This window comes from Mustela erminea, chromosome 9 (genome assembly GCF_009829155.1).
Source record: "Mustela erminea isolate mMusErm1 chromosome 9, mMusErm1.Pri, whole genome shotgun sequence".
Classification (NCBI taxonomy): domain Eukaryota; kingdom Metazoa; phylum Chordata; class Mammalia; order Carnivora; family Mustelidae; genus Mustela; species Mustela erminea.
Genome location: NC_045622.1, coordinates 106,662,577 through 106,688,841, shown reverse-complemented (window position 1 = coordinate 106,688,841; position 26,265 = coordinate 106,662,577). Strand labels below are relative to the sequence as shown.

At 55.8% G+C, this 26,265-nt stretch overlaps 1 protein-coding gene across 25 annotated transcripts in view; it reads left to right on the top strand.

The window, feature by feature from the left end:
- The window catches only part of NRXN2 (neurexin 2), a 104,895-nt gene that overhangs the window by 34,641 nt on the left and 43,989 nt on the right, over nt 1-26,265 (top strand). For 10 of the 25 annotated variants that reach the window (XM_032357720.1, XM_032357711.1, XM_032357702.1 and 7 more), the window contains 7 exons: nt 4,875-4,898; nt 12,684-12,845; nt 13,598-14,036; nt 17,558-17,944; nt 18,124-18,327; nt 24,393-24,419; nt 25,925-26,053. In XM_032357720.1, the coding sequence (XP_032213611.1) occupies nt 4,875-4,898; nt 12,684-12,845; nt 13,598-14,036; nt 17,558-17,944; nt 18,124-18,327; nt 24,393-24,419; nt 25,925-26,053 (1,372 nt within the window). The remainder of the gene's footprint in view (nt 1-4,874; nt 4,899-12,683; nt 12,846-13,597; nt 14,037-17,557; nt 17,945-18,123; nt 18,328-24,392; nt 24,420-25,924; nt 26,054-26,265) is intronic. The other 15 variants (XM_032357718.1, XM_032357721.1, XM_032357728.1 and 12 more) reach the window with 6 other exon arrangements.

Genomic DNA, 26,265 nt, shown 5'->3' with positions numbered 1-26,265 from the left:
TGGGCAGGGGGATCCCGGCTGACCTCGAGCTCTTCCTACCTGTTCTTTGCCACCCCTGGGGGATGACCGCATGGGGGCTCCTCCTTTGGCATCTTCCCCCTTGCTGGGAGGTCTCTGTGACTAATCCTGGGGCTCTTTCTCGAGCCTGCTGCTCCCTGTGGCTGCGGGGCTCCTACCCACATGCCTCTTCTCCGTGGTCCCTGGGCTCTGAGGGGTACCAAGCTTGGGGGGACCCTCCTCAGGGCAGTGCCTTGTTTCATGTCACATTGTTCTCTGACCCCGTTGGAGGGCGGTCTTGTGTTGTCACTATTGTCTGAGCACACCTGAGTGTGTCCTGTACATTTGTCCTACTCGTAGGTGCCACATGTGTGGCACCTGCTGGGGGGAAGGGGCGTTGCTTTGGTGCTTCTCAATGACTCTCCCTTTGAGGGACGAGGACTGTCACCTGGTACTGACCTCTGGGAACATGCTGCAAGCCCAGGGTCCCTATCCACATGTTGCTGGTCAACAAACACATCATGCATCCACAGTGGGTGTAGAGGGGAAAAAGGCAGTCCATGCCCTGCCGGCCCTCCGGCTCCTGGGGACACAGGATGAATCTGTTAAAAGCGAGCAGAGCAAAGCTAGGCCCATGCCAGGGAGCAGCAGGAACCTTAAAAGTTCTGGAAACTTGGAGTGACTGAGAGGAGGCTGGGGGAGGTGGGGGAGGCCTGGCTCCAGCAGCACCGAGTGGAGACAGGGACCCATGGTGGCCTCTTCCTGGGGCTCCCAGAGTTGGGGGGTTCAAGCTGCTAACTGCTGGAAATCACTTCCCCTGGCCTTTTCTCTTTCTTTTCTTCTTCTTCTTCTTTTTTTTAAAGATTTATTTATTTTTTTGGGAGTAAGAAAGCAAGCCTGGGTGGGAGGAGGGGCAGAGGGAGACGGGGAGAGAGAATCTCAAGCAGATTCCGGGCTGAGCACGGAGCCCAACAGGGGGCTTCCTCTCAGGATCCTGAGATCATGACCTGAGCTGAAATCAAGACTTGGACGCTTAACTGTCTGAGGCCCCCAAGTGCCCCTTCCCCTGGTCTCTTTTATGACGAGTCCGAGCAGAGTCTGGTCGTGGTGACCTGAGCCCAGGCCTTCAGGGCCAAAGAAGGTGTCTGGTAAAGACTTGGATTGAGGTGGTCTTTAGGAAGGGTTTCTGGAGGGATCCACATGCTTACATTTGAGGTGCAGTCCCGTTTTGGTCATTGTGATGGTTCCCGAGTAGGTCAGCCTCGGGCTTGCGCTCTGGACTCTCTGTCCCCACTGTCCCCACTGAAGACCCAGCCTATGGACGAGTCCATCCTTACCAGGCCCTCCGAGTCCCTGCCTGTTTTCTCAGGGCTCCTCAGCCAAGATCCTGGGTCCTGTGAGGCTCCCAACCAAGGACAGTGTGTCCCCTCAGGCCCCCTGGGGAGACACTGCGGATGAGACACTGTGTTCCCGCCCGTCATCACGTTCCTTACACGTGGTCAATATCTGTGTTAATTTCTTTTCTCGGGGGGGGGGGGGGGTCCTGCTCCTTGAGGGCTTAAAACCAGCAGCTAAAGCACGTTTGTAGTTGTTTTCCAAGCAGTTTTCCTGGTTCGTTAGGCGCTCTACTGAGGCCGATTTTGGACGTGAGGCCCCAGCAGATCTATTTCACATGCCCTGGGAACAACTCCTCTTCTCTTGCAAAGTCAGAGGAAAGAGCACTTCTCCCTACATCCCTTCAGAATTGTCTCAGGACCGTGTCCCTTCTTACAGTGTTTTTCAGAAGACACTGGCAATCTCTTTTCTGTTTTGTATCTCGCCTAATTCTCACGAATCATACTGTGTCGTGGGACGTACTCCTGTTTCATCAATGAGCAAATCGAGACTCCGCAGGTTAGAGAACTTGCCCAGTTATCCCCTCAGGAAGGGATAGGATTGGAAGTCTGACCTCGAAGCCGCACCCATTTCCCTACCTCTCCGGGAGAGCCCTGGTTGGTGTCCCTTGGAGCAAAATAAAAAGGCCTCCAGAATTACTTTGTCTGGTGGATCTTCCATTCTTGGATGAGTCTTGTCTCTGCTAGCTGCTCTAGCATTAGAGCTACAGCCAGAGTTCAAGGTGGAGAGGGGGCTAAGTTGCCCCTGGATATAATGGCTGAGTCCCCCGCCCCATGACTTGAGGCCTTCCTTCTTCATGCGCTGTCATTCTTGTGCTCTCGGACTCCAGGAGCCCTCTCTGTTCCTAGAGTGGGGAAGAACCTTCACCACTCATGTGCTAGTGGGAAGCCTTAGTATTCTGCATCCTGGCATTCTGGAAGGCAGGGGCTGCTGCGGACCCCTCCTTGTGCTATGTCCCGGGCCACCAGGAATGGCTTCCAGCGCCCGCTCCACTCGACTTACTTTGGCCGCAGTCGCCTTGGGTTTCGGGTTCCGGGTTCCGGACCCACCCCTACTTCAACTACTCCAAACTTGCTGTTTTTCAGAGGAAGCCGGGATGTCCTGACATTCGCGGCAGGCCCTGGCTTTGAACTCACCTCCCTTTCTTCTCAACCCTGTTTCTGAATTTGCCGTTCTACTTGTTAAAAATTAAAGTTGTCTCAGAAAGTTGAAAACTGTTTTTTTTTTTTTCTTATTTTAGTCTCCACAACCAGTTCTAATTCAAAAAGAGTAATAGTAGTTGGATTTTTACCTCTGATCCCCACCCCACCCCCATGCCCTGTTTTTGTCCTGTGTTGCTCGACTAGGCAGGAATATCAACAACTCTTACGTTTTGGGTGCCCTTGATTTCGCTGGCCTGAAACGAATTGTCCCTCGTCCTGACTGGTTGGCTTCTTCACTTCGCCATGGTCCCGCCAGCTGACAGGGCTAATCCTCGGACCCCGGGTTAGCCCCTCGCACTGGTCCCTGAACCTGCGGTTTGACCCCTGCCTTCCTGTTTTGTCAAGTGCTTCGGTATCACTAGGAATCGACACCCGTTGTCTGGACGTCTCCTGATTGCTCAGTGTTGAATTCTGTTATTTTTCATTATACGAGGCCCTTATTAATTGTCTTTCTGAATTGGTCCCAGGCTCGCTGGTGATAATAATGCTGTAATGATCTGTCCCTAGAATACTTCTTCTTGAAATCACCCTCTCGGGTATGCCTTTAGTCTTTAATGGACATCCAGCCAGAGTGTCCCGCCATCTCGGATCCCCCTCAGCCAAGCCACCTCTGTCCCTTTGATTTCTCCTCCACAAACACAAGGGTTATTGGAAGGTGATGGTTGCCTCTGCCTTTGGCCTCGAGAAGAGAAAATAAACAAGAGCCACGTGGGGATGGGGCCTCCAGAGACTGGGTTAGAAGACGCTGGTTTATGGCTTAGGGAGGAGTAAGGGGTTTTAGAGGTGAATGGGCCTCTGTGTTCCTTTTTATGATGCGGTGTGTGGGGGATATGGATTTCTGGTGCTGGCTGTGGGGAGTGGAGGCTTGGGGGTCTGTGGCGTGCATGGAAGGAGGCTGGGCTGCTGGGAAAGGCTTTCCCATTCCAGGGCTTGCAGGGGTGGCGGTGGAGGGGGGGCATTTCATTCCAGGACGGATAAGCTGCCCAGAGGAGCATAAGAGAATGAGGGTCGGGTGTTTGAAGAACTGGGGAAGTTTCGGGGGAAAATGGGCTCTGGAAAGTCAAAATTAGGGAGGAAGGAGGGATCAGCCATGAGGGGGAGAGTGGGAGGAGGGGGAGGGGGTTGGGGATGAGATACGTGGTGAACGTGAGCCCTCGGCCGGCCCATGGAGGGCAAGGTTTCCTTTTCCCTGTTCAGGTGGCGACTCTCTCTAATTTTCTCAAGGAAGAGAAACAATAAAAGAAGAGTTACCCCTCCCTTCCATGACTCCCTGGATCGATTTACCTCTCCTCCGTGCCCAGGAAAAGCAGACCCCAATATCCCTTCCCACGCTCCTTGGGGAACCTCTTCCCTTCGCCTCCAAATGAAATTGCCTCTCATTCTAGCCAGTCCCGGGACTCTCTGGGGGGCATTGGCCACCCTTCTCCCAGCCCGACAGCCAGCTGGGCCACCACCAGCCAGTTAACCCATTAACTTGATATGGTCACTGGTCAGCCCGGAGGCCGGTTCTCTAGAAGGCCATCTGGTTGACCAGTTAGCCAACAACTCATCGTCCATTCCCCGAGTCAATAGCCCGTCCCTTTCTCGCATCCCTTGTCTCCCCCCTTCCTTCCCTCCAACTCCCTAACATTCCCGCTGAAAGGACTTACTAATACTGCATAAATGGGTCTGCTTCTTAACCCCCTGCCTTCCCCTCTCACCCTCTGTTGGAAAACCCCGTTGCCGACTCTGTGTGTGTTACTAACACGCTTATAACCCAGGGGACCAAGGGATGGGCAGGGACAGGTGGGATGAGGTATGAGTGAAAAACCGAACTAACCTTTCTGTCTCATTGCGGAATGTCGGCCATCTTTAAGTCTTTGCTTTCCTGGTCCAGTTCTTTTGTTGTTTTCTTCTCTACTAACCAAGGTCTTTAACTGTTCCCCTTCTCTGCAGCCGGCTCTTCCGGGAGGGGTGTGGGGGGCAGAGGAAACTAGGGGAGGGGGTGGGAGGGGGGACTGGGAGAAGAAGGGATTTAATTTTTTGTGTGTTTTATTTCTCCCTCCCATTATAATTTAATTTTCTTTAAACGAAATGCTTCAGCGGAGCCTACGGTGGGAGGGTCTGAACAACCAACCAAATACATATGGATATATATTTTTTTCCTCCTTCCTTGAGTTTCACAGTTGGTCATTTTATTTTTCTTTTCTTTTCGTTCTGTTCTTTCGTTGTTGTCTTTGTTGTTGTTGTTGTTATTTTTTTTTTGACCCCCCCCACCCCTCCCCCATATCTCCGGTGAAGCACGCAGGGATTGGACACGCTATGGTAAACAAACTGCATTATCTGGTAGATATCACTCTAATTGTCTTACCGTTTGGTTTGCCGTGGGTTTTTTTAGCTGTTCGATTCTCCCTCTTTTGTTTCCTTTCCCCGTTTGGTTTTGGTTGTTTTGCTCTTCCGATCGTTTTTTTGGCGTCCTGGACAATCTTCAGATTTTGCTTCTCTCTCTTTTAGTTTTTCCTCTTTCCCTTTTCTTTTTTTTTTTGGCCCAAACTCAAATCCAAAAGACAAGTGGAAACCAAGGAATTTGGCCTGTCCCTGCCTTAACCCTGACTCCTGAATTCAGATTCCTGGCCAGAGAGACCTGGGGGGCAGGCCCCATGTTCATCGGCTCTGGTTAGACCAGCCCCGATGCCAGGCTGCTGATTTCTATTGCTTTATTTTGTTCCTTTTCCCCCACACCCCCTCGCTCCCTCGTTTTTTCTCTTTGATTTAGTTTCTTTCTTGGTCTCCTGAAAATCCATGGAAAACACCATCCCATGACATGCTACGCTCTGCTCACTGTCAGCTCCCGGACAGACCCCTCCAGTTGGGAGCTGGGGGGCTGGGGCTGAGCCTCCTGTGGCAGCCAGCTGGGCAGGTTCCTAAGTGGAGGGTGGTGGGGATGGCCCTGGGAGACGCGGAGTGGCCTGGGACCAGCTCATACCAGTTTGGGCTCAGTCCCATGCTGGCTGCCAGCGAAGAGGTGACATCCCCTCTCTCACGCCTCAGCCTTGAGGGTTCCTGGTTCCGTCCCCCCCACATTTGCATGGCATGAATGGTCTTTCCCCCCCAGGAGGGATAGTGGCCAGTTCCCCCACCGCTCTGCTGTTCTGACTAACACTCTGTTTCACACTGTCTTCCTTCCCCCCCATCTCCCCTGACCTTCCGTCCCCTGCCTGTCCCGCATGGCCTCGGATGGGGGTGGTTGCCTTCCCTGGTGAGGGGATGAGAGGAGGAGGCGCAGCAGGGGTGAAGCGGGGCTAGTTGTTGCCAAACCCCCCTGTTTGGGTTGGGCTCAGTCCCCGTGAGTGTCGGTGTGGGTGTGTGTGTCAGCGCAGCTGGTGTGTGTTGGTGTGTGGGTGCGACTGTGGGTAAATGTTGGTGTGACATTTAGGGGGTGTTAGTGGGAGACTGTGCTGTGTGTCTGCGCGCTTCTGCTGGTGACTCCACACGTATAAACGCTGGTGTGAGCTGGGGTCTGTGGGACGGGGTGGAGGTTTGAGCCTGGGAAGGGCTCTGGGTGGAGGCGGGCAGGAGCTGGCCCTCAGGTCTGGGGCCGTGACGGGCAGGAACAGGGCAGGAGCAGAGGGCAAGGAGCTGGGACCGGCCCTTTGCTCCTCGCCTTGCCTTAGAGTGTGTGCCTGCTGGCTGTGCCGTGCGCCATCCCCTGGGATTCCCTCGTGCCCGCCCGTCCCGGCTCTGTGGCGACAGGCTGTTAGTCATCGCCTATTAATAATGCAGAGTGATTGAGCACCAGGCTGGGGACCCTGCAGATGGACGTGTCTGCTCCCGTGGGGCCCGCGCTGCTGGGGGCAGCTGCCTGGCCTTCCCAGCCTCCCTGATCTGCGAGGCTGCGTGGCTGGCCACGAGGGAAGCTTGCTAGCTGGGGCTCCCAGTGGGCTCCCTGACCTCCGCAGAGGCTCAGATTGTGAGGCTACGTCGGGCCTGTCCTGATGCTTACACGGGCTGTGTCTCCCTGCACCCACATCCCCGTGCTGGCCCTGTCCTCTGCCCTGTCCCCAAGGCAGTGCGCACAGCCGCAGCCATGCCAGCCCTCCCGAGCCAGGGTCTCATCTGGTCACTCCAGGCATCCCAGTGCCACCCACAGGCTCCGCTCTCCAGCCTCTGCTTCTAGAAGTTAGCCTCTGCCCACCCCTCTGGCCAGGCCGGGAGCTGGGCATTTGGAACTCTTTCTTTACGCAGCCTCACTGGACAGTCAACCTGTGACTTTGGGGACAGAAAGGAGGCAAGATAAATCCGTGTGGCGCACCCCAAACACCAGGGAAAAACCATCTGAGACTCGGGACTCCGTAGATCTTCCTTCCGGTCTCAGTTCCGTGAAAAATTGATCACATGGACGTGGGCCAAAGCTCAGTTTCCCCATCGACTGAACAGCTGGTAGAGTCCATTGCCTTCTTCCTGGGGTCAGTGTGAAGATAAAGCAGGGTAGTGGAAGTGAAAGCATCCGTACTCTGTAAAGGAAATTATGGTTTTATTCATCTTTATGGCATGTTAACTGATTATCTATCTCAGTGTTTCCAGGATGAGGATGTTTTGTAAAGAAGTGATTCCCTTCCCATCGCAAAGCCTGGAGAATACAGCATCTTTGGCCCTATGGGAGAGAACATTATTGTCCCTTCTTAGGAATCAGTCTCAAAATGACTTCAAGAGGCCCCAGAATGCCTCCGGAATTGGTCCGGGCAGGAGGAGGAAAGGCGGAGGAACGTGGTTAAGTTGGTTAAGAGGCAAACGGCCTTGTCTGGGTTCAGCCCTGGCAAGGAACGTTCCTGCAAAATTCCAAGTTTTTAAAGTGCACGGTGTGAGCATTACTATTCGATGATATCAGGGCTGGTTGCCTCCTGGTGGCCTGAGGAGCCTCATAGACCCTCGAAAACCTGTCCCCGGGGATCAGCCTTTTCAAGGGGACTGGAGTCGGAGCATGGGGCTCCGAAAGAAATGGGGTTTACCCTGTTCTTACTCCCAGGCATCCCTCTGCCCCAGTTCTAGTTGGCTTTGAATTTATTTTTACTAACTCGTTTTTATATGGTCTCTTTTGTTGTTATCGGTGCGCTTCTCCTCGGGGCAGAGGGTGGATACAGACCAAAGAGGCTAATCCATTGAGAGGTTCGGGTCAGGTGTGGTAAGGAGGATGGATGTTTCCTTGTAAAAATAATAATAGGTGTGGTTTTTTTTTTTTGCGCACACACTGGGGTCTCTGATTCTTCTAAATAGTCCTCACATCCTGCATATAATTTAAACTTGGCAAATGGCTAGGTTGAGGCATCAGGCAGAGACTGTTGTCCGTTAGCCAGTGGGGAAACTGAGGCCCAGAGACAGCAGTGAGGGGCATGTAGCAGTTCTGGAGGGTCGGGTGCCTTCCCTCCTGTTAGCTCATTCGATCCGCGTCATCACCGTGGAGGTCATTACACCCCCTTGGCAGACGAGAGGCACAGATTGTTGTGGAAAACAGGAAAGGCGGAAGAGGAGCTCGAGTTCTCTGACCTGAAGTCTTGCCCCTCTTGTCCCAAATGTTATCAAATCCAGATGTCAGGAGTTGCTGTAGGGCTGTAACTGCTAACCGAGTCATTTTCCTGCGAGGCTTCAACCTGATTCTCTTTAGCTTCACCCTAACCCCAGACAGATGGCTGAACTTGAGCCGGAAGCAGGCTTGCACAACGTCCCTCAGCCATCCTGTCTTCATGCCCGACTCCCACCCCACTTCGTCCTAAGAGGAGGCCTGGGCCTTCTTCCTAAACTAGTTCTTTTTTTTTTTTTTTTTTAAGATTTTATTTATTTATTTGACAGAGATCACAAGTAGGCAGAGAGGCAGGCAGAGAAAGAGGGGGAAGGAGGCTCCCTGCTGAGCAGAGAGCCCGATGCGGGGCTCCATCCCAGGACTCTATCCCAGGACCCTGAGATCATGACCTGAGCCAAAAGCAGAGGCTTAACCCACTGAGCCCCCAGGCTCCCCGCTAAACTAGTTCTTAACCGCCTTTGGCTTCTAGATCCCGTTGAGAATTTGTTGACAGCCATGGACAAATGAGACACTTTTGCATACAATGTCCTGGAAACCCATCTAGCCCCTCCATAAGTCAAAAACATCTGCCCTCCATCCTATTCTCCCCTGAATAAGTCCCCCTCCCAAGGAGGCTGGTGACCCTGTGATCCAAGCAGGCAGCTGGGGTAGGCTCTGGATGATGCCAGAGGGGCTCTCCCTCTTCCTCGGCCTTTCTTCCCGGGTCAGGACAGGCATGGAGGGCGCCTGTGGGGACAGTTATGGCCAGGACCTGGTTTCATATCCTACCAGCCTCCCTAAGAGCGACACGCAGAGCTCAGAGCAGATGAGAGGTGGGCCCAGCAGGGAGAGTTGGGACCCCGCCTAGGTCAGTGGCTGCCTAGCCACCCTCCGAGCTCCTGGAGCAAGGAGGGAGGCTGGGTTCCCGGGTCTTCCATGCCTCACCCCTTCTTCCCTGGCTGCACATGGCTGTTCCAGGGCGGAGCCATGGCTCGTTCCCGCTGGCCTCCTCAGCTCTCACTCGGGGGCCCTGCCTGTCCGTGTTGATGGGTTGGTGTGGGTTGGGCGGCGAGTCTGCTGTGTCTCGGGTGCTAGCCGTGGTGCTGATGACCGAAAAGAGGACGCTTGGAGATGAGCGGGTCAGGACTTCCGTCCACTGCCTTCAGCAGGATGTGGTGTGTGAGCTGGTGTGTCTGGGTCATTGATCAGTAGTGAATGGGTGGTGGCAGTGAGTGTCTGAGTCACCCCCTGGTGAGGAAGATCTGAGCCTCGTGTCCCTTCCCTTTCTTTCTCAACCCGTAAATGTCTCTGTCCTAGTGGTGGCTCCTCTCTCCTCCTCCGTTGGAAGGAAGCTTCTCCTTCCTGCACCCACAGCTCCCTCGCCTCCATCTCTGCTCTTCCCCATCTCCCCTGGCCCCGCATGCCCTCTCACGTGCGGCTGCCTCTCTCTCTCCTCTCCTGCTGGGCCTGGCTCCCAACCCTGGCCCTCTAACCCGCATGTATCCCAGCTGCAGAGGCTGTTCTCTCGCACGGCCCCCCTGCCCTCCTCCCCCGCCGGCCCCACCCCTTCCAGAAGCTGCGCGGGGAGGGGGGGTTGGGGGGCAGGGGCATCATGAACCCCTGGGGTGGAGGGGGACGGGGGAATTACTCCCCTGATTCCTGCTTTTACTAACGAACCCGCCATTTTTGTGTCTGGACTTTGGTTTGTCTGAGGGAACAGTTGGGTTTTACTAATCTCCGTCATCTCCCTCCTTGCCTTCCCCAGAGACTGTCCTCCATTCCCCTACTCTCGGCTTCCTTTCCACCTGGTGCCCCTCCCCTCCCACTCCCTCTACGTCCTCCACCCCCAGGCTGACCCCCCCTTCCTCCGTGCACCTCTGTATGTCACCCTTCTCCCACTTCCCTCTCCCTCAGCCCCTGTTCTAAAAAATAGTCGTGAATCTGGGGGGACAGATAGGAGGGTGATGAAGGCATCCCTTTTCCAAAAGGGGCACCAGATGGCTGTGATTTGCTTAAAGCCATAGAGGGCAAGGTCAGATTCATGCCCAGTGTGAAGGGGAATCCTGGAGGGTGTTCCCCATAGGTCTGGTCCTTCTAACTCTAGAATGGCAAAGGCAGGTGAGCTCCCTGCATGGACTGGGCCAAAGAGCCCACAGGATGAGGATAATGGCTGGAGCTGTTGCCCTGGCTGCTGGGGCTGGGGGGAGGGAGGACACAGCTGAGAGGCTCAGGGGAGCTAGAAGGTCGAGGAGGCCAGGAAGCCTCTTCCTGAGGACTTTGGGGGCCAGCCGGGGCCTCCCCCATACAGAATCAAGGGCACCTGGTTAGAACAGGCTCGGAGGAGGAAGGCTCTGTCCACTCAAGTCTCCCGAGGTGCTGTGTCTATAGACGGGATACAGGCAGGGAGAACCAGTGTTTCTCTGGGTCACGAAATGACTTGACATTCACCTTTAATGATCATGATGTGTCTGTCTCCTGGATTGTGATGGGATTAACGTGGTTATAGGGACATGTCAGGTCGGGTACCTGCCCTTCAGGAGCGGACTGTCTAGCTGGGGTGAGCAGACACAACTCAGGAACTAATTAGTGGCCCATTCCCTGGTCTTGGTGTGGCATCAAGAGTGGAGGTGCAGGGTGGGACAGAGCTGAATTTGCCCTAGGGAGACCCCTTCACCCACCACCCCTCCCTGTCCTAACCCACCCCTTCACCCCAACCCCCTTCTTCCCTTTCCGTAGCCCCCTTCTGCCCATCCTAATCTTGTCTGCATGTTTTTGTGACTAATACTTTGACCCTTCCCTCTTCTACCCCAACCCCTACTTCCCAGCCTTAGGTGGGTGGAGGGAAGAAGAAATAAACAATAATGACCAGCCCTCCCCCTCAAAATAAGACTCAAAAGCTTTTGAACTGTCCCCTCCCACAAAGACCTCTGTCCTTGAACCTGGTCCCCCAGCACAAGGTTTGATGGTTCCCAGGAGGGAGCCCTTCAGCCCTCACTCTGCTTAGCTGTGCCCCCAACTCACTGTGAAGGAGGGGGACTCGAGGGCCCTGTGGGGGAAGTCCCCCTTGCCTCGTTCTACCCATGTTCTTTAGGAGTCCCTAACATCCTCGTCCCACCCCCAAGACAGTGGAACCCTGGAGACCAGTCTTGGGGAAATGGCTGGTGGCATGCATGTGGGCCGGTGTGGGCAGGGACACACAGGATGTGACTGGAAGACCCAAATCTCCAGACTGTGCCTAAAAAGAGGGTCCTGAAGCATGTTTGGGGACTGGGAAGCGGGGGTGAGCTGTGGTCTGCGGAAGCACAGTGTTGGCTTCACTGTGATCCAGCTTCCTGAAGACTCCCATAGGAGCCTTCTCCTCTTCCCAGGTGACCATCCTGAGCCACAGCTCCCCTCCAGTGGGGCGCTCACGGTCCTGAAGCCCTGGATTCTTCCCCCATGTCTTGCTGGGTTTCTGGAGCCCTTGTAGGCTGCTCCTATGGCTGAACTTTTCAAGGCCAAGTGGGGATTTGTCTGGGGAGGGGTTAGACAGAGAGTTCCTTGCATCTGTCCCTTCTCCCCAAGGTCACTTCCGCCTTCCCCAGGCCACTGCTGAGCCCCTGTCCTCTCCTTGGAACATTGGGTACTCCCCACTCCTTTCCCATGTTGCTTTCTACGCTGACTTTTCAGCCCAGGATTAAGATATCATGAGGTTAGCTCTGTTCCCCTGTTCCCTAACCTGGCCCTTAGTAATGATCGTGGCGTTAGTAGGGAAGACAACAAAGAAAAGAGGGCAGGCTAATGAATAGGTAAAGAGCTACACTCTCCGTGGGAGAGAAGAGAGCCACCAGTATATGGAGGGACTGCGGAATAAAGAGACAGACTCAGGAGGAAGGCATGGACCAGTGGGAGCCCTTGAAGTTAGGGTGGTGGTGGTGGGAATCAGCCCCGAAGGCATTATGCGTCCCCCAGAAGTTCCAACGCTCTCCAGTACTATCCCCGTGTTCTGGATGCCCGTGCTGTCTCCCACTTCCCTGCTGGGCTAAGGCTTCAAGGACTCCTCGGTGTCCCAAAGTGACAGCGGCAGGTGAGGCAAAGCCACCAGGATTCAAGGAGAACTGGTGCTCCCTATGTCCTTTATGAAAAATGCTCTGAAATCACCCGAGGCTCCAGCAAGCACCTGAAGAGGGGGAGGTGAGGATGTCATTTGGATCCCCCCATAATGGGGCCTTGTCCTGAAGTCCCTACTCCTGTTTGGAGCCACTTCCAGGCCCTGCTTCTTGCTGTTCTTCATGGTGAGCTCTCCAAGTACACCTCAGGCCTCTGCTTGCTGAGTTGGGGGCTGTGGGGCAGGCCTTAGCCCACCCTGAAACCATCAAATCTTGTGCTACCTCCTCTCCTGCCTTCCCTCTCTCCCCCCACTGTTCCTCTTCCAAGACAAGCAGACATAAAAATGGGGGTGTCCCCCTCCCCCGCAGCCCCCCGGCCCCTCCCTTGCCCAGCCCGTGACTTTTCCCAGGGAGTTGATGCCGGTTGTCTCCTTGTCTCTCTCCCTCCCTCCTTGGGCTGGGCAGGTGACCATCTCGGTGGACGGGATCCTGACCACCACAGGCTACACGCAGGAGGATTACACCATGCTGGGCTCGGATGACTTCTTCTACATCGGGGGCAGTCCCAACACGGCTGACCTGCCTGGCTCGCCCGTCAGCAACAACTTTATGGGCTGCCTCAAGGACGTGAGTGGGGCTTGGAAGGGTCTGGGCTCAGCCAGGAAACCCTCTGGTCCCTGTCTTCAGTGTGATTTAGTCTGAGCTGGCCAGCTGCCTGCCTCCTCTGTTGTGTCCAAGGTGTGGGGAGACCTCCCCTCATCCAAACCTAAGTCTCATTGATTTTATCAAGAATTTTCTCTCTTATTTCCTTGAGCCCCTGTCCTCTCAGAGGACTCTCGAGGGCAGCGGTGGTGCAGAGGAAAGAATGTTGGATGTGAAGCCTGAAGACCTGTGTTTGGTCTTGGCTCTCCCACCCACTAGCGCTGTGACCTTGGCCGAGTCTGGCGGCCTGTCGAGTTCTTAGTTTCCTCATCTAAAAAGTGAGTAGTCAGTACCTACTTCTCAAGGTAGATGTGAGGGCCAGACGAGAGTGTAAATGACAATACTCTGTCAGTTGGAAGATGTCTGCTAGATAGGAGCCGTGATTGTCTTGTCACTATTCGGAATCCCAATTCAGCGGGTACTGAGGGCTGCCCTGCTCAGCTGGGCTGGAGGACAAAGCACAGACCATAAGTGGGGCAAGGGAGGTGCTTGGTCAGAGCCTCTGTATGTGAAGTTCTAGAACAGAGGTCCAAGCCAGTGATCTGGTGCAATGAGCAGCACCCCCCCCCCCCCGACACACACACAATGGCAGGGTCCTGTGGTGGCTGCTGCTGGGCCAGAGTGGCCAGCCCTGAGTGGCTTTGCTTCCTCATCCCTGACCCCACCCCTCCCCGCAGGTGGTCTATAAGAATAACGACTTCAAGCTGGAACTGTCCCGCCTGGCGAAGGAAGGGGACCCCAAGATGAAGCTTCAGGGGGACCTGTCATTCCGCTGTGAGGATGTGGCTGCCCTCGACCCCGTGACCTTTGAGAGTCCTGAAGCTTTCGTGGCCCTGCCCCGCTGGAGTGCCAAACGCACCGGCTCCATCTCCCTCGACTTCCGCACCACTGAGCCCAATGGGCTGTTGCTTTTCAGCCAGGGCCGGCGGGCTGGGGCTGGGGCTGGCAGCCACAGCTCTGCCCAGCGGGCTGACTACTTCGCCATGGAGCTGTTGGATGGCTACCTCTACCTCCTGCTGGACATGGGCTCTGGGGGCATCAAGCTGCGGGCGTCTAGCCGCAAGGTCAATGATGGCGAGTGGTGCCACGTGGACTTCCAAAGGGATGGGCGCAAAGGTCAGATGGCCTGGGGGGTGGGGGGCCCTTTCCACCCTTCCCCTGCCTGACTTCTTTTCCAGACCCCTCCCACTCACCTCCTGGCCTCTCCCCCATCCTTTCTGGACCCCTCCCATTCCCCCCGGCCACTCCCCATCCTTTCCAGGCTCCTCCCACTGCTGTCCTTTCTCTCCTCCCATTGGGGCCGGTCCTGTCATGGTGCATCACAGGGAAGAGGGTACTGCTTGGAGTCAGCAGAGCTGGGTTCATACCTCAGCTCTCCACTTACCATGTGTGTGACTTCAGGCCCTTACTCAGCCCCTTGAAGCCCCAGTTTTATTATCTGTAAAAGGAACCATTACACTGGGGTCCTTAAGAGGAGAAAATAAAAGAATATCTATAAAAGCACAGTGCCTAACACAGAGTAGAAATCCTATTCTCCTTTAAACAAACAAACAAAAAATCTTCCCAACCATGCCTTCCTCCTAGCTAGGCCCATGCAACCTTCTTTTATTAACTCACTCACAAGTGCTTAGGGAGCACCTACTGTGTGCCAGGAGCTGTCCAAGGTGCTGGGATGGGAACAAAACTGTCTTTGCTGTCATGGAGCTCATGCTCTGGGGGGTCGGGGTGCAAAGTAACAACCAACAATCCCACCTGCTGAGGTTTCTAGCACAATGAAGCGGAGGGCAGAGTTGCTTGGGCCAGACGGGTGCTGTTTCTCGAAACTTCTGTTGCTTCCGACCACCCTTTCCTCTACTCTTCCCTTTTGGTCTCCTTTCCCACCGTCTTGCTTTCTGCCCAGTTCTCTCTTCACTCTTCTCCATCTTGTCCACCAGAGAAGGAGTTGATGTAAAGGAGAACTGACACATTACCCAACGTAAGCACTTATCACATCAGCTACATTGTTGCTACTGCACCAGGCCTTTGAGACTGGGTGGAGGGGCTGTTTCCCCCCACACACAGGGTGGAAGGAGGCCCTATGCTCCCAGAAACACCAGCCTCTCATGGCTGGCTGTTGCTTCCCTTCTCTTCTTCAGAGATGTCACCTTCCCCAGGCTTTACAGTATGTGGGTTCATCCCCTGGTTTTGTCTCTTGATGGCACCCGGGGTTCTTCTCAGAGCTGGCTACCTCTCAGGGTTTCCCCATAGGTGACTTGTGACTCTCTAGGTTAGAAGTCTGCCCAGGCTTTGCGGAGAACCCCAGGGCCTTCTGCTCCTCTCTCCCTTCATGAGGTGGTCTCCTTAGCGTCCCACAGAGCTCTAGAGCCCACATACCAGGACTGACGGGTCCTTGGGTCACTGTTTGACCAGCTCTGGCCATTTCTGATGTCCCATGTTCATTTGGGCACCTAAGCCCAGACTTGGGGCAGCCATCCCAACAAAACTCTCCTTGACCTTTTCCGTGACTTTTTAAAAAAATTGTGTTAAATTACACATAACATTACCATTTTAGCCATTTTTTTAAAAGTGCACAGTTCAGTGGCATTAAGGAACTTCACACTGTGGTACAACCATTACCACCATCCACCTCCAGAACATTTTCATCTTCCCAAACTGAAACTCTGTCCCCACGAGACACTAACTCCCTGTTCCCCCTCCCCCAGGCCCTGGCAGCCCAAATCCTTTCTCTTTCAATGAATTGACTACCCTCGGGACCTCCTGTAAATGGAATCATATAACGTCCGTTTTTGTCTGGCTCACTTCACACAGTGTGATTTTGGCTTTATCCATGATGCAGCACATGTCTCAGCATTTCCTTCCTTTTCATGGCTGAATAGTATTCCATTGCATGTAAATACCACCACCTTTTGTTTGTCCTTTCACCAGCCGATAGACGCTTGGGTTGTTCCATTTCCGTGTTTTGGAGCAAGGATCTTGGAGCAAGGCCTATACTCACTTTGGTTCCCTTTTGCTGACTCTCTGTTATACATTCTTTTCCCGATTCTTCCTTTCCCTCCCTCTTTCTTCTCCCACATTTGATTCATTTACTGAGAGTCTAGCTGGGTAGCGCCCATGGCCAGGAGGCCCCACAGCAGGTGGGTGGAGCAGGCATCTGGGGATCTGCTACCAGTAGAGATGTGGGTGACCAGAGGGCTGTGACTGGGGATCTGCTGGGGGAGTGGGTTTTAGCAGGGAGACCCTGGAGCATCTGACACCTAGTCAGGAGAGACAAGCGAGGGCCATGTTATGAAAATGGGACACACGGGAGTGACTTCTCTGGTTCAGTAAAGGTTTTGAGCAGAGGAGAACGTACTCCAGATTAAGAATCCCAGCCGTAGAGGAGGTCCTAATTCTGCTTCCTGAATTTGACACCCTGTATTCATGCTCTGATCTCCTGCTGCACCCGCACCCTGTTTAGATCTCTGCCTGGTCAGGCCTGATGTAGACCAAACCCTCCTTACCTCTCTTTAACTTCATGGACATATGCAGACTTTATTTTATTTTATTTTGTTTTGTTTTATTTTGTTTTATTTATGAGAGAGAGAAAGTAAGCACACAAGTGGATGGGTTGGGGAGGTAGGAGGGAGGGGCAGAGGGAGAGGGAGAAGCAGACTCCCCGCTGAACAAAGAGCCCAGTGCACCCTCAATCCCAGGACCCTGGGATCATGACCTGAGCCGAAGGCAGACACTTAGCCAATTGAGCCACCCAGGCACCCAAAGACTTTTTTTTTTTAAAGCATTCCTCTTGAGAAAAGACAGAGGAAGGAAAAAGTACAGAAAAAAAATAGATAAACAGAGTAGTTTCTAATGTATAGTCTTCTACTGCTTAAAGATTTCAGTGAAGGTTTTGGAGCTCCCACTTGATCCCAAATATTTTTTCTAAGATAACCATCCTTTCCTTCCAAAGAAGCCGTACAACTCGGGAGCTCTGTGCTCAGCCACCCCTGTCCTGGCTGTCATCCTGTGTCAGGCCCGGGAAGCAGATCTGCCTGCCTGTCTCGTCCAGCCAGACAGAGGGTGGGACCATGCGGGCTCCAGATGGCGGTCTGCTCTGCTCCTGACCCTCCCTGGTGCTTTGGGCAGCTTCCCCAATCTCCTTAGGCCTCACATGCCGCTTCAGAATGGGATCGTAAAGGGCTCCTTTCCTTGAGACTCTGACATAAGAGAACTGCTGAGGGTCTGACATGCGGTCATACAAGTTCAATAAGTGATAGGAGGAAGAAAACGCTTTGGAGTCAAAGCTTCCAGCCTCCATAGGTTTCTCTGCCTCTGGTTTCTGGTCTAAGGCACTGGCCAGGGCGATGGTCCAGGCCTTTGGGGGCATGTCCACCTCCTGTGCAGACCCCGAGGACTCACTCGGGTGCAGAGGGAGGTGTGTGGACAGAGGCCCCTCACACCGCAGCTCGGCTGGGGCTGGTTCACCTGAGTTCTTGAACTTGACATCTTTGTCTAGTAGTATCCACGGCAGCAAATAAGGCCGAGCTTCTGGCCCAGGGCTGCTGTAGAGCGTGGAGTGGAAGATCAGGGGTCTCTTTCTGGCCCATGTTGACTCTTGATCCTGCCTTCGTCACTGAGGCCCGCCCTCCTTTGATCCCTAGGCTCCATCTCCGTGAACAGCCGCAGCACACCGTTCTTGGCCACCGGGGAGAGTGAGATTCTGGACCTGGAGAGCGAGCTGTACCTAGGCGGTCTCCCTGAGGGGGGGCGGGTAGACCTCCCTCTGCCCCCGGAGGTGTGGACGGCGGCGCTCCGGGCTGGCTACGTGGGCTGCGTGCGGGACCTCTTCATAGATGGGCGCAGCCGAGACCTCCGGGGCTTGGCCGAGGCTCAGGGGGCGGTGGGCATCGCCCCCTTCTGTTCCCGGGAGACGCTGAAGCAGTGCGCATCTGCGCCCTGTCGCAATGGGGGCACCTGTCGAGAGGGCTGGAACCGCTTCGTCTGTGACTGCATCGGGACCGGCTTTCTGGGGCGCGTCTGTGAGAGAGGTGAGGCCTGTTTCCATTCCAGGCGTCCCCGCTGCCCATCCTTGGGCCCCTTCCTCCGCAGGGTGCCCCGCGGAGACCAGGCCCGGGTTTGTCATCCTTGTAACGATCCTCTCCGTCTTCTCTCTCTCCACTGGCTTTCCTCTGTCCCCCGATTCCCTCTTCTCCCACTTCCGGGGCAGAGGCCACGGTCCTGAGCTACGACGGCTCCATGTACATGAAGATCATGCTGCCGAATGCCATGCACACGGAGGCAGAGGACGTGTCGCTGCGCTTCATGTCCCAGCGGGCCTACGGGCTCATGATGGCCACCACCTCCAGGGAGTCCGCCGACACCCTGCGCCTTGAGCTGGATGGGGGCCAGATGAAGCTCACGGTCAACCTCGGTAACCACCCCGCCCTGTGCTCTGGTCTCTTCCCTGTCCCTGCCTCTGACCACACCCCCCTCTGTCTGGAGAAGCTGGTGGTGGCGCCACCAAGGGTGGGAAATGGGGAGGGGCCAATCCCGGGTCAGCACCCCCGAGAGCTTCATCCCCAGCGAGGATGCTGAGTAGGGGGTGCTGGTGTTTGGCAGCCCTGGGTATGGGGTACCCCCACTATGGCTGTGTCATCCACCCAAGTGTGTCTTGGTGTGACAGCCGTGCTCCAGGAATGCTCCTTTGGGTCGGACGGTGTCTGTCCTGTATCCATATGTGATGACGTAGCTCATTCTTGGTTTAGTCTTTCACTGGCTCATTCTTTTGGCAAGGACTTGCAGATGCCTCCCGGGGCTAAGCCTGAGCTGAGCGCAGCTCACCTGGAGATGAGGAGGACCGGGCCCTGTACACAGCTACTCTCACCAGCTCTGCGTTTAAAGAGCCGTGTCTGTCTGTGTGCACAGGTGCCCACGTGATGCAGGACGCCTCAGGACGTATCTTCCCTTGTAGGCTTTCACGTTTGAGTCCCATAGTTGCCCTGTGAAGCCACAGGGTTACCTGCTGGGCTGTGCTTTGCCTGTTTTACAGACTGTAATATTCACATGGCGACACATCCAATGTGGCAAAACCAGCATTTGTTGGGGAAGGAGCCCAGATTCAAACCCAGGCCATTTGCCCTAATGTACAGTGTTTTCCCATTGTCTCTAACAGACCGGTGGGTGGAGGGCCACGGGGACCCTCGCCATCTCTGCTCCCGCCCAGAGCAGGCTGAGGCCCCACATCACCGGGCCGTCCCCAAGGCGTCTGTGCGGGTGGGACTGTCAGGTCTGTTGGTACAGGAAGAAGACGTCAGGTGCACTCAGTCAGCTTGTATTTACGGGACACGCCAGTGTCTTCTGCCCTGCACTCCAACAGCAGCGAAGGCGAGGATCTCGCCTCTGTGGGGCTGTCAGTCAGGGGACACTGGAAGGTGGAGGTCCTGAGCCGTCCAGGCTGGGCTCACGACTGTCCGTTTCATACTAGCCTCGCTAGCACATGCAAGTATAGGACCCAAGAGCCTGCCACAAAGGAAGATTCAGGCCATGAGGGTCACTCGTTGCGTCCTGGGCAGGAAGAAAAGCAGGATTCTTCTGAGCAAATTAGGGTCCTCAACCAGAGAGAACACAGAGCTTTGAGTTTTTATTTTTTTAAGAAATAGAGAATTTTTAAAAAAGATTTTATTTATTTATTTGTCAGAGAGAGAGAGAGTGAGCACAGGCAGGCAGAGAGGCAAGCAGAGTCAGAGGGAGAAGCAGGCTCCCTGCCGAGCAAGGAGCCCGATGTGGGACTCGATCCCAGGACGCTGGGATATGACCTGAGCCGAAAGCAGCTGCTTAACCAACTGAGCCACCCAGGCATCCCAAACTTTTAAATCTCGATCTGGAGTTTTAACCTAACTTTGGTTGCCAGATCATTTGTGGGACAGGCTGTGGCCTTTTGGGGACCTGTTGCCTCATTAATAAATTTATACTATGTCTTTCCCTTTCCCCTTTGGCCACTTGATCTTTGCCCTCCCGGGACGAGGATTTGCCAAGCAGGGTAGGGGCTGGAGTCAGGGAGGTGTGTAGGCGGCCAGGGCCACAGAGTTGGGGGGCCATAAGGGCTCCATGAAGCTCTGCTTTGGGCCATCATCACAGCCCACAAAGTGGGTGCTGGGTGTCAGGGCTGCAGGGGGAAAGTAGGAATGGAGACACCCTTTGGCCAATGTCCCACAGTCTGTACAACATCCCTGGGCCATCTGAAATGGTCACAGGAGGGGGCACCAGCCCAGGACCCCATGAGTGGCCCCTTGCTTCTTGGTCTGAGTATCCAGACCTAACGTGACACACTCCATCATCCTGGCGGGGGTGTGTGTGTGTGTGTTCTCTGCACAGTAGCACATGGCTCTGTGTGCTGGGTAGTGATGCGGTAGGGAACATCTCTAGCATCTAGCAGGGAAGGCAGATGCTTCTTCCTGACCTGGGCTATCTTAGGTGCTTGGGGAGGAAGTTTGGGTTCCTTTAGATTAGACAGAAGACGGTGTCCTCAGCCAGGAAAATACTCTCTGGGGGTCCTTGGGACAGTTCTTTCTTAGGATCTTCTTTCTCCTTCCCATCAGCATGCTTTTCTGTCTGTGCCTTGTAAGTACCTAGAAGGCAGAGAACAAGGTGGCCGTCAGGATGCCAGCCAGCAAGACCAGCCTTCCGCCTCCTGCCTGTCCCTTGCTCCCACCCCGGCTGCCCCGAGCCCCATGCAGAGACGCCGTCTCTAAAATAGCTCATGACAAGCCGTGGCCAAACGCTCGGTGCAGACACATCTGTCCCCAATACCGAGGGACACACGAGCAGGGAGGTGGGTGGCTGCTCCGTGGTCCTCCCCCAACTATCAGCCTCAGGCTCTGATGGGACAAGCCCTGGGTCTGGGGCCGGGAGATCTGGGTTTCACACCTGGTCACTTTGCTGACCAAGTCATTCCCCTCTGCCTGGCCTCTGGATCATCTGTAAAATGAAGTTAAGGGTCCTCACTCTGTTAACCTGTGGCAGTTTTGAGACTCCGGTGGAAAACGGGAGTGAGGCATTATACAGAGGCAGGACGTGTGTGGAGACTCACCCAGCCTTCTCGAAGGAAAATATGACCGGGATAGGGTCCTGAGCTCCGAGCCAGTCCTGGAGGCTTGCTTCCACATTGCATGGCCCCATCTGGCTGCCGCTTCCCGACCCTGCTTGCTACCCAGGGCCTGTGGGGCCACACAGGCAGGGAGTGCCACCAAGGCTCTGGTCCTGGGCTGGACTTACTGCTGGGAAAAGAGAAGCCTGACAAGTCTTGGTCTCTGGCCTCAAGGTTTCATCCTGTAGGGAAGGAAGGCAGGCAGAGGGGGGCAGTTCTGCAACCTGCTGGATGCTCCGTGGAATGTCGCAGACTTGGTGCTGTGTCCTAGAGAAGAAAGGGAGGCTGCTGGTGGCCACTTGGTGGGACAGCTGGGAGGAGGCCCTCCACGCCAGCCTCAGGAGGTGGGGCGTTTGCTGGGCCAGAAACGGCCAACCGGGAGCTGCTACCTCCTTCTGGGCAGAGGATTCTAGAAACACTAGACTGCGCCTCCTGTCCTCCTGTGCCAGCAGTCAGTGAGCGGGGTGGTTGGTTTCTGTTTCTAGAAAATGCTGGAGTCCCCTGGATTCTTTGCTCTGTTCCACTGTGACCTGTGTTCTTGGGTCCTTTTGCCCTAGATACAGCCTCTTGGGCCATTGTCCAGCCTGTCCTGTCCCTTGTTGCCCTCCACCAGGCATGCCCCTGCAGACCCAGGGGTTCATGATGCTGACTCGAAGGGCATATTGTCATCAGAGAATCTCCGCGCTGGAGATACCATTAGTGGTTATCTCCTCCGACCAGCACGCCCCGCCCCGATGTGTGAATTACCCGTTAGTTCTTCCATCTGTGCTCACAGGCCCATGTCAGGAGCTCCCCACTTCCGATGCCACTCTAATCCCTGAGTCCTTCTTCCTTCTTGTCAGCCGCCCCTTCTGAAATTCCCACTTGTGGACCTAGTTCTGCCCTCTCAGGCCATACACAGTGAGTCTAACTCATTCTTGTCTTAAGCCAGGCTCGATACACAGGGTGCCTCATTCCCACGGGGCGGGGCGGCTGCTGTCAGTGGTTCTCAGGCTCCTGCCATAGCCTGGACTGCTGGGAAGATCGCTCTGAACAAGGACTGCGTGCTTCTGCTCATCCATATCATTTCTGAGATGAGCTTCTGGCCAGTGGGCTCCTGAGGCTCCTTGCGTGGGAGTCTTGGACCACCATCTCCGATCTGTGCCATCTGTGGGGTCTGGGTGGGAGCAGGGGATCAGGTGGGGCATGCGATGGGAAGCCTGGGTTCTTTACCCTGGTTTCCTCACCATGCAGGTGACCTTTCCCACCTGTTTCTTCACACACACATCCCCTCGTGCTGGTCGCTGTGTCCAGCCAGGACTTTGGTGGGTCTGCACAGACCTGTCACCTCACTAGCTGAGTGCAGCTCACTAGCTAATGCTGCCTGAGCTGGGCTCCGGGCGGGTGTGTGCATGGGGGGCTGGTGCCCGCCCCATCCCACGCCCCGCCACCGTTCTGCCTGCCTCCGGGACGGTGCCGGCTCTTTCCCGCAGTGCCCATTTTCACGGGGTGCTCAGTGTCCTCAAACGCCACTGGAGCGGGGCTTCCGAGGGTGGGGTCCTTGCAGGGGGTGGACCTGGAGCTGACACCTCTTCTCTGGACAGATGGACCCTCATTCCTGGCGCCCCCCTGCTGGGGAGGGGAAGAACTGAACTTTTCCCAACAGGGGATCGGCCTGCTCTTCCTACCCCTTTTTTCTTTTTTGGACCCTTCATTGGTGAAGACTCTGCTGGCCCGAAGAGAGCCTCCGTGACCCAGCTCCAGGCCTGGCACCGTCCCGCGCTGCCCTTGACATTCTTCACTCCGTCTGTCTAGCTTCGCCTTCCCTTGGCTGCCCCTTCCTTCCTCTTTTCTCTCTACACCCTCTCGACCTTCTGCCTCCGACTTCCCCCTGAATCTGCTCCTTGGCCTTCCTCTACTTCCCCTTCCCTCCCTTGGTGCCAGGCTGTGGCTCAGGGTCCCGGCTGCTCCCCCACTCTTCTGCCGCGGTTGACAACGCGTGTAGAGCTCAGCCGTACTGCCCGAGGGGCCCAGGCCCCCAGAGCCACAGGGGAATCTGTTCACCTCCACTGCAGGAACCTTCAGGGGCCCCAGGGATGCCAGATGCCCCCACCCACCTTTGTTTCCGTGGTGCTGGGGTGCGGGCAGTCTGCCCCGGGGAGAAGCCGTAGGATACTCGGCTACTGCCTGAAACTGCCCCTTTGCTGAAAGACAAAGGTCTCCTCGCTGAAGCCCTCTTTCCTGTGTACAGGGAGGAAAGCTGAGGCTCAGAGAATAGAGGTTAGGGCCCAGCTCCTCTGCCTCAGAGTGTAGGACTTTCTGTAGCCCTGAGGCTTTCTGGGTCAGATGGCATGGTTCAGGAGTCCAAAGGGGCCTAAGCCCTTACTTTCTAGGACCCTAGTGTTTCATTTCCTCTAAAAGGCTGGCCCACTAACACATCGTGGGTAATGTGTCTCATCGGAGGCAGGTAGCGGGGGAGAGGCTGGTCCAAGGCCCCGGGGCCCTAGGTTGCAGTTCAGTGTGGTGTGCTTTCTGGCCATGTGGGGCCCGCTGATCCTGGAGTCACAGGAGAGCAATGGTGGGGCTGGGGCAGAGGCAGGAGATTTAGCCTACTGTGCCTGCCTGTCCCTGACTTGCTTTGTGTCCTCGGTATCCACATCTGTGAGGCCCTGGCCCCTCCCTAGGAGAACAGATTGAGGCTAGCTGCTCTCCAGGGTGAAAGATCCCTCCAGTCCCCAGTGGCAGCCTGCCATCCTCCGTGTTAGGAAGGGTAGAAGGAAGGTTCCTGGAGGGGTGGTGCTGGCCCCCTGGGACTTTGGGAGGTGGATGGCCACGGGAAGGGAGCCCTGGGGCAGACCCCTCCATTTAGCTCAGAGCCCAGGGGGCGTGAGGACAGACGTGTCACCACTTGGGCTCTGAGCAGGGAGTCGTCCCAGAGCAGGGGATGCAGGGGTTTTGACCCACCCCAGCCGTCTCCCTCCCAGAGATGTGGAGATGTGGGGTTGGTCAAGCCTGCAGCCCCACTATGATCCCCTGTACGACTGGGATTCCCAAGGTGCCCATCTTCCTCAAACACGAGAGGCCTGGGCCCCTCCAAGGGGGACGCAAGCCCTCTTCCCGTCACCCGACAGCCCTGCCTCCCAGCTCCAGGGAGGGTTGGAGCCCTCTTGGGGGCAGGAGGGACAGGGGTCCAACTGAGGAAGGGGAGAGGGCACCTGGGCACGCGTGGTCCCCGGAAAGTGGTCCCGGGGGGAACCCCCGCCCGCAGACACCCCTGCCTGTGAAGGATGTAAAAAAAAAAAAAAAACAAAAAAAACTTGTTCTGCCTTTTTGTCTCCCCTCCCCCTCTGCCCGCCCCATGGCCCCCCCAGACTGCCTGCGTGTCGGCTGCGCACCCAGTAAGTGGCTTCCCTCTTCTTCTGCAGAGCCCCCAGGGGCCTGAGATGCTGATCGCTGGGGATCTGGGGAGGGACGGAGCGGAGCGGGGAGGAGAGGCCTCCTCACTAGCTTGTGTGGGGGGTGGGCCGTGGGTGTGGGGAGGGGAGCAGGCATGGGGGTGGGGGGTGCGGCTGTGGAGGGCAGAACGGCCCAATGACGCTGAACCAGGAAGCGATGGGGGAGGGCTCTGGGTCAGCATGTTCCCTAGGTCTGAGAAAAGGAAAGCCAGGAAACCTTATCACCTCAAGTCCTCAGGAGGGTGGGGCAAAGATTTGGTGGCACCTGTGGGAGGACAGCCCACCACCCTCTGGCCCAAAGAAGCCAGAGAGGAGCTGGGACATTCCACTGCATCTCCAGAGGTGGCCACAAGGGGGAGGGCGAGGCACGCAAGAAAGAAGCTGGGGATGGGGAGCAGGGTCCCGGCTTCCAAGTTCAGCCCTCCACAGCTCCTGCGGCGGGTGGGGGCCGAGTTTCTGCCAAGTTTGGGGTGCACTCAGAGGGGACACGGGGAGGCTCTCAGCTGGGGTGAGATGGAGAGCAGGTGCGGACATTTCTGAGCATCCCACCGTCTCCGAGAGAGTGTTTGTGTGGTGTGCCCTGATGTCATGGGAGAGGGCACAGGAGCGCAGCAGATGCTGGCAGAGGGGCCATGTGTGCTCAGCGTGTCTGTGCGTATGTTTGGTCCCTGTGCACGCATGTGTGGTTAACCCTGTCCCTGCTGGCCTGTGCACTGGGGGGCCAGTGGCGATCTGGGCGTGCTGAATGGCATAGCATCATTCTACAGAAAAATATATTTTGTCTTGGGATCGGATAATCCCGGTCTTGAATAAACGGTCATAATTCCTAAGAAACATTCCCCTCTCTGGCCACGTTGGCTACGTGTGTGGTCGCATGTCCAGGTGTGTGGAGTTAACCAGCTGTGTACAGGAGGGTCCCACGGGGTCCCTCTGTGGATGGGGGAGCTGTGTGTCTGTGCGAAGGCTTCCCTGCCAGCAACGGAGCTGTGGGTGCAGACTCACATGGGGGCACGGTAATGCTCTGTATTTTTTGGAAATTATAGGTCTATGCCTATAGGCTGGGAATGTCACTGCTGGCTACACACCTTGACATTGAAGTTCCTTAGAAGACTTGGAAAGAAAATGTTGGTTATCGGTATGAGTGTCCATGTGCAGGGCCTTGGGGCACCAGTCTAGAGGCACCTTTCCCATCTCACTCGATTCCAGTGACGCCCTTGGGAGTCGTCCAGGGCGGCAGTACCGTTATCTGGATTTAGGACTGGGTGTGTAACCACCGTGTAGTGTGTGTCCTGGTGCGTGTGGGTGCGTGGCACAGCTGAATAGAAGCCGTAGCCTGTCTGTGTGCACCTGTGCACACCTGCGTGTGCAGGGGCGGGTCTCTGTGTGCTCCGCGCGGCACAGGAAGCCCCACGCGGGCACACAGGAGCACGGGGCTCACTCCCCCCTTGGTGCCACAGGTAAAGGCCCCGAGACACTCTTCGCGGGCCACAAGCTCAATGACAACGAGTGGCACACAGTGAGGGTGGTGCGGCGTGGCAAGAGCTTGCAGCTGTCTGTGGACAACGTCACCGTCGAGGGTGAGTGCTCAGAGACCAGGGAGTGGAGCCATCCCTAGCCACCTGTGGATGGCTCTCTTTTCCGTGACAATGGCTTGGGCCTCCCTTCCTGGGGCAGCTTTCTGGCAAGCTACTGCCGGCCTTTCTCCTCGAGGGGTGGCATATTAGGGTGGGGGGCTCCTAGCAGGTGGCACGGGCCTGTGAGCGCTGGACCAGTGAGCCGCCCAGCTCCT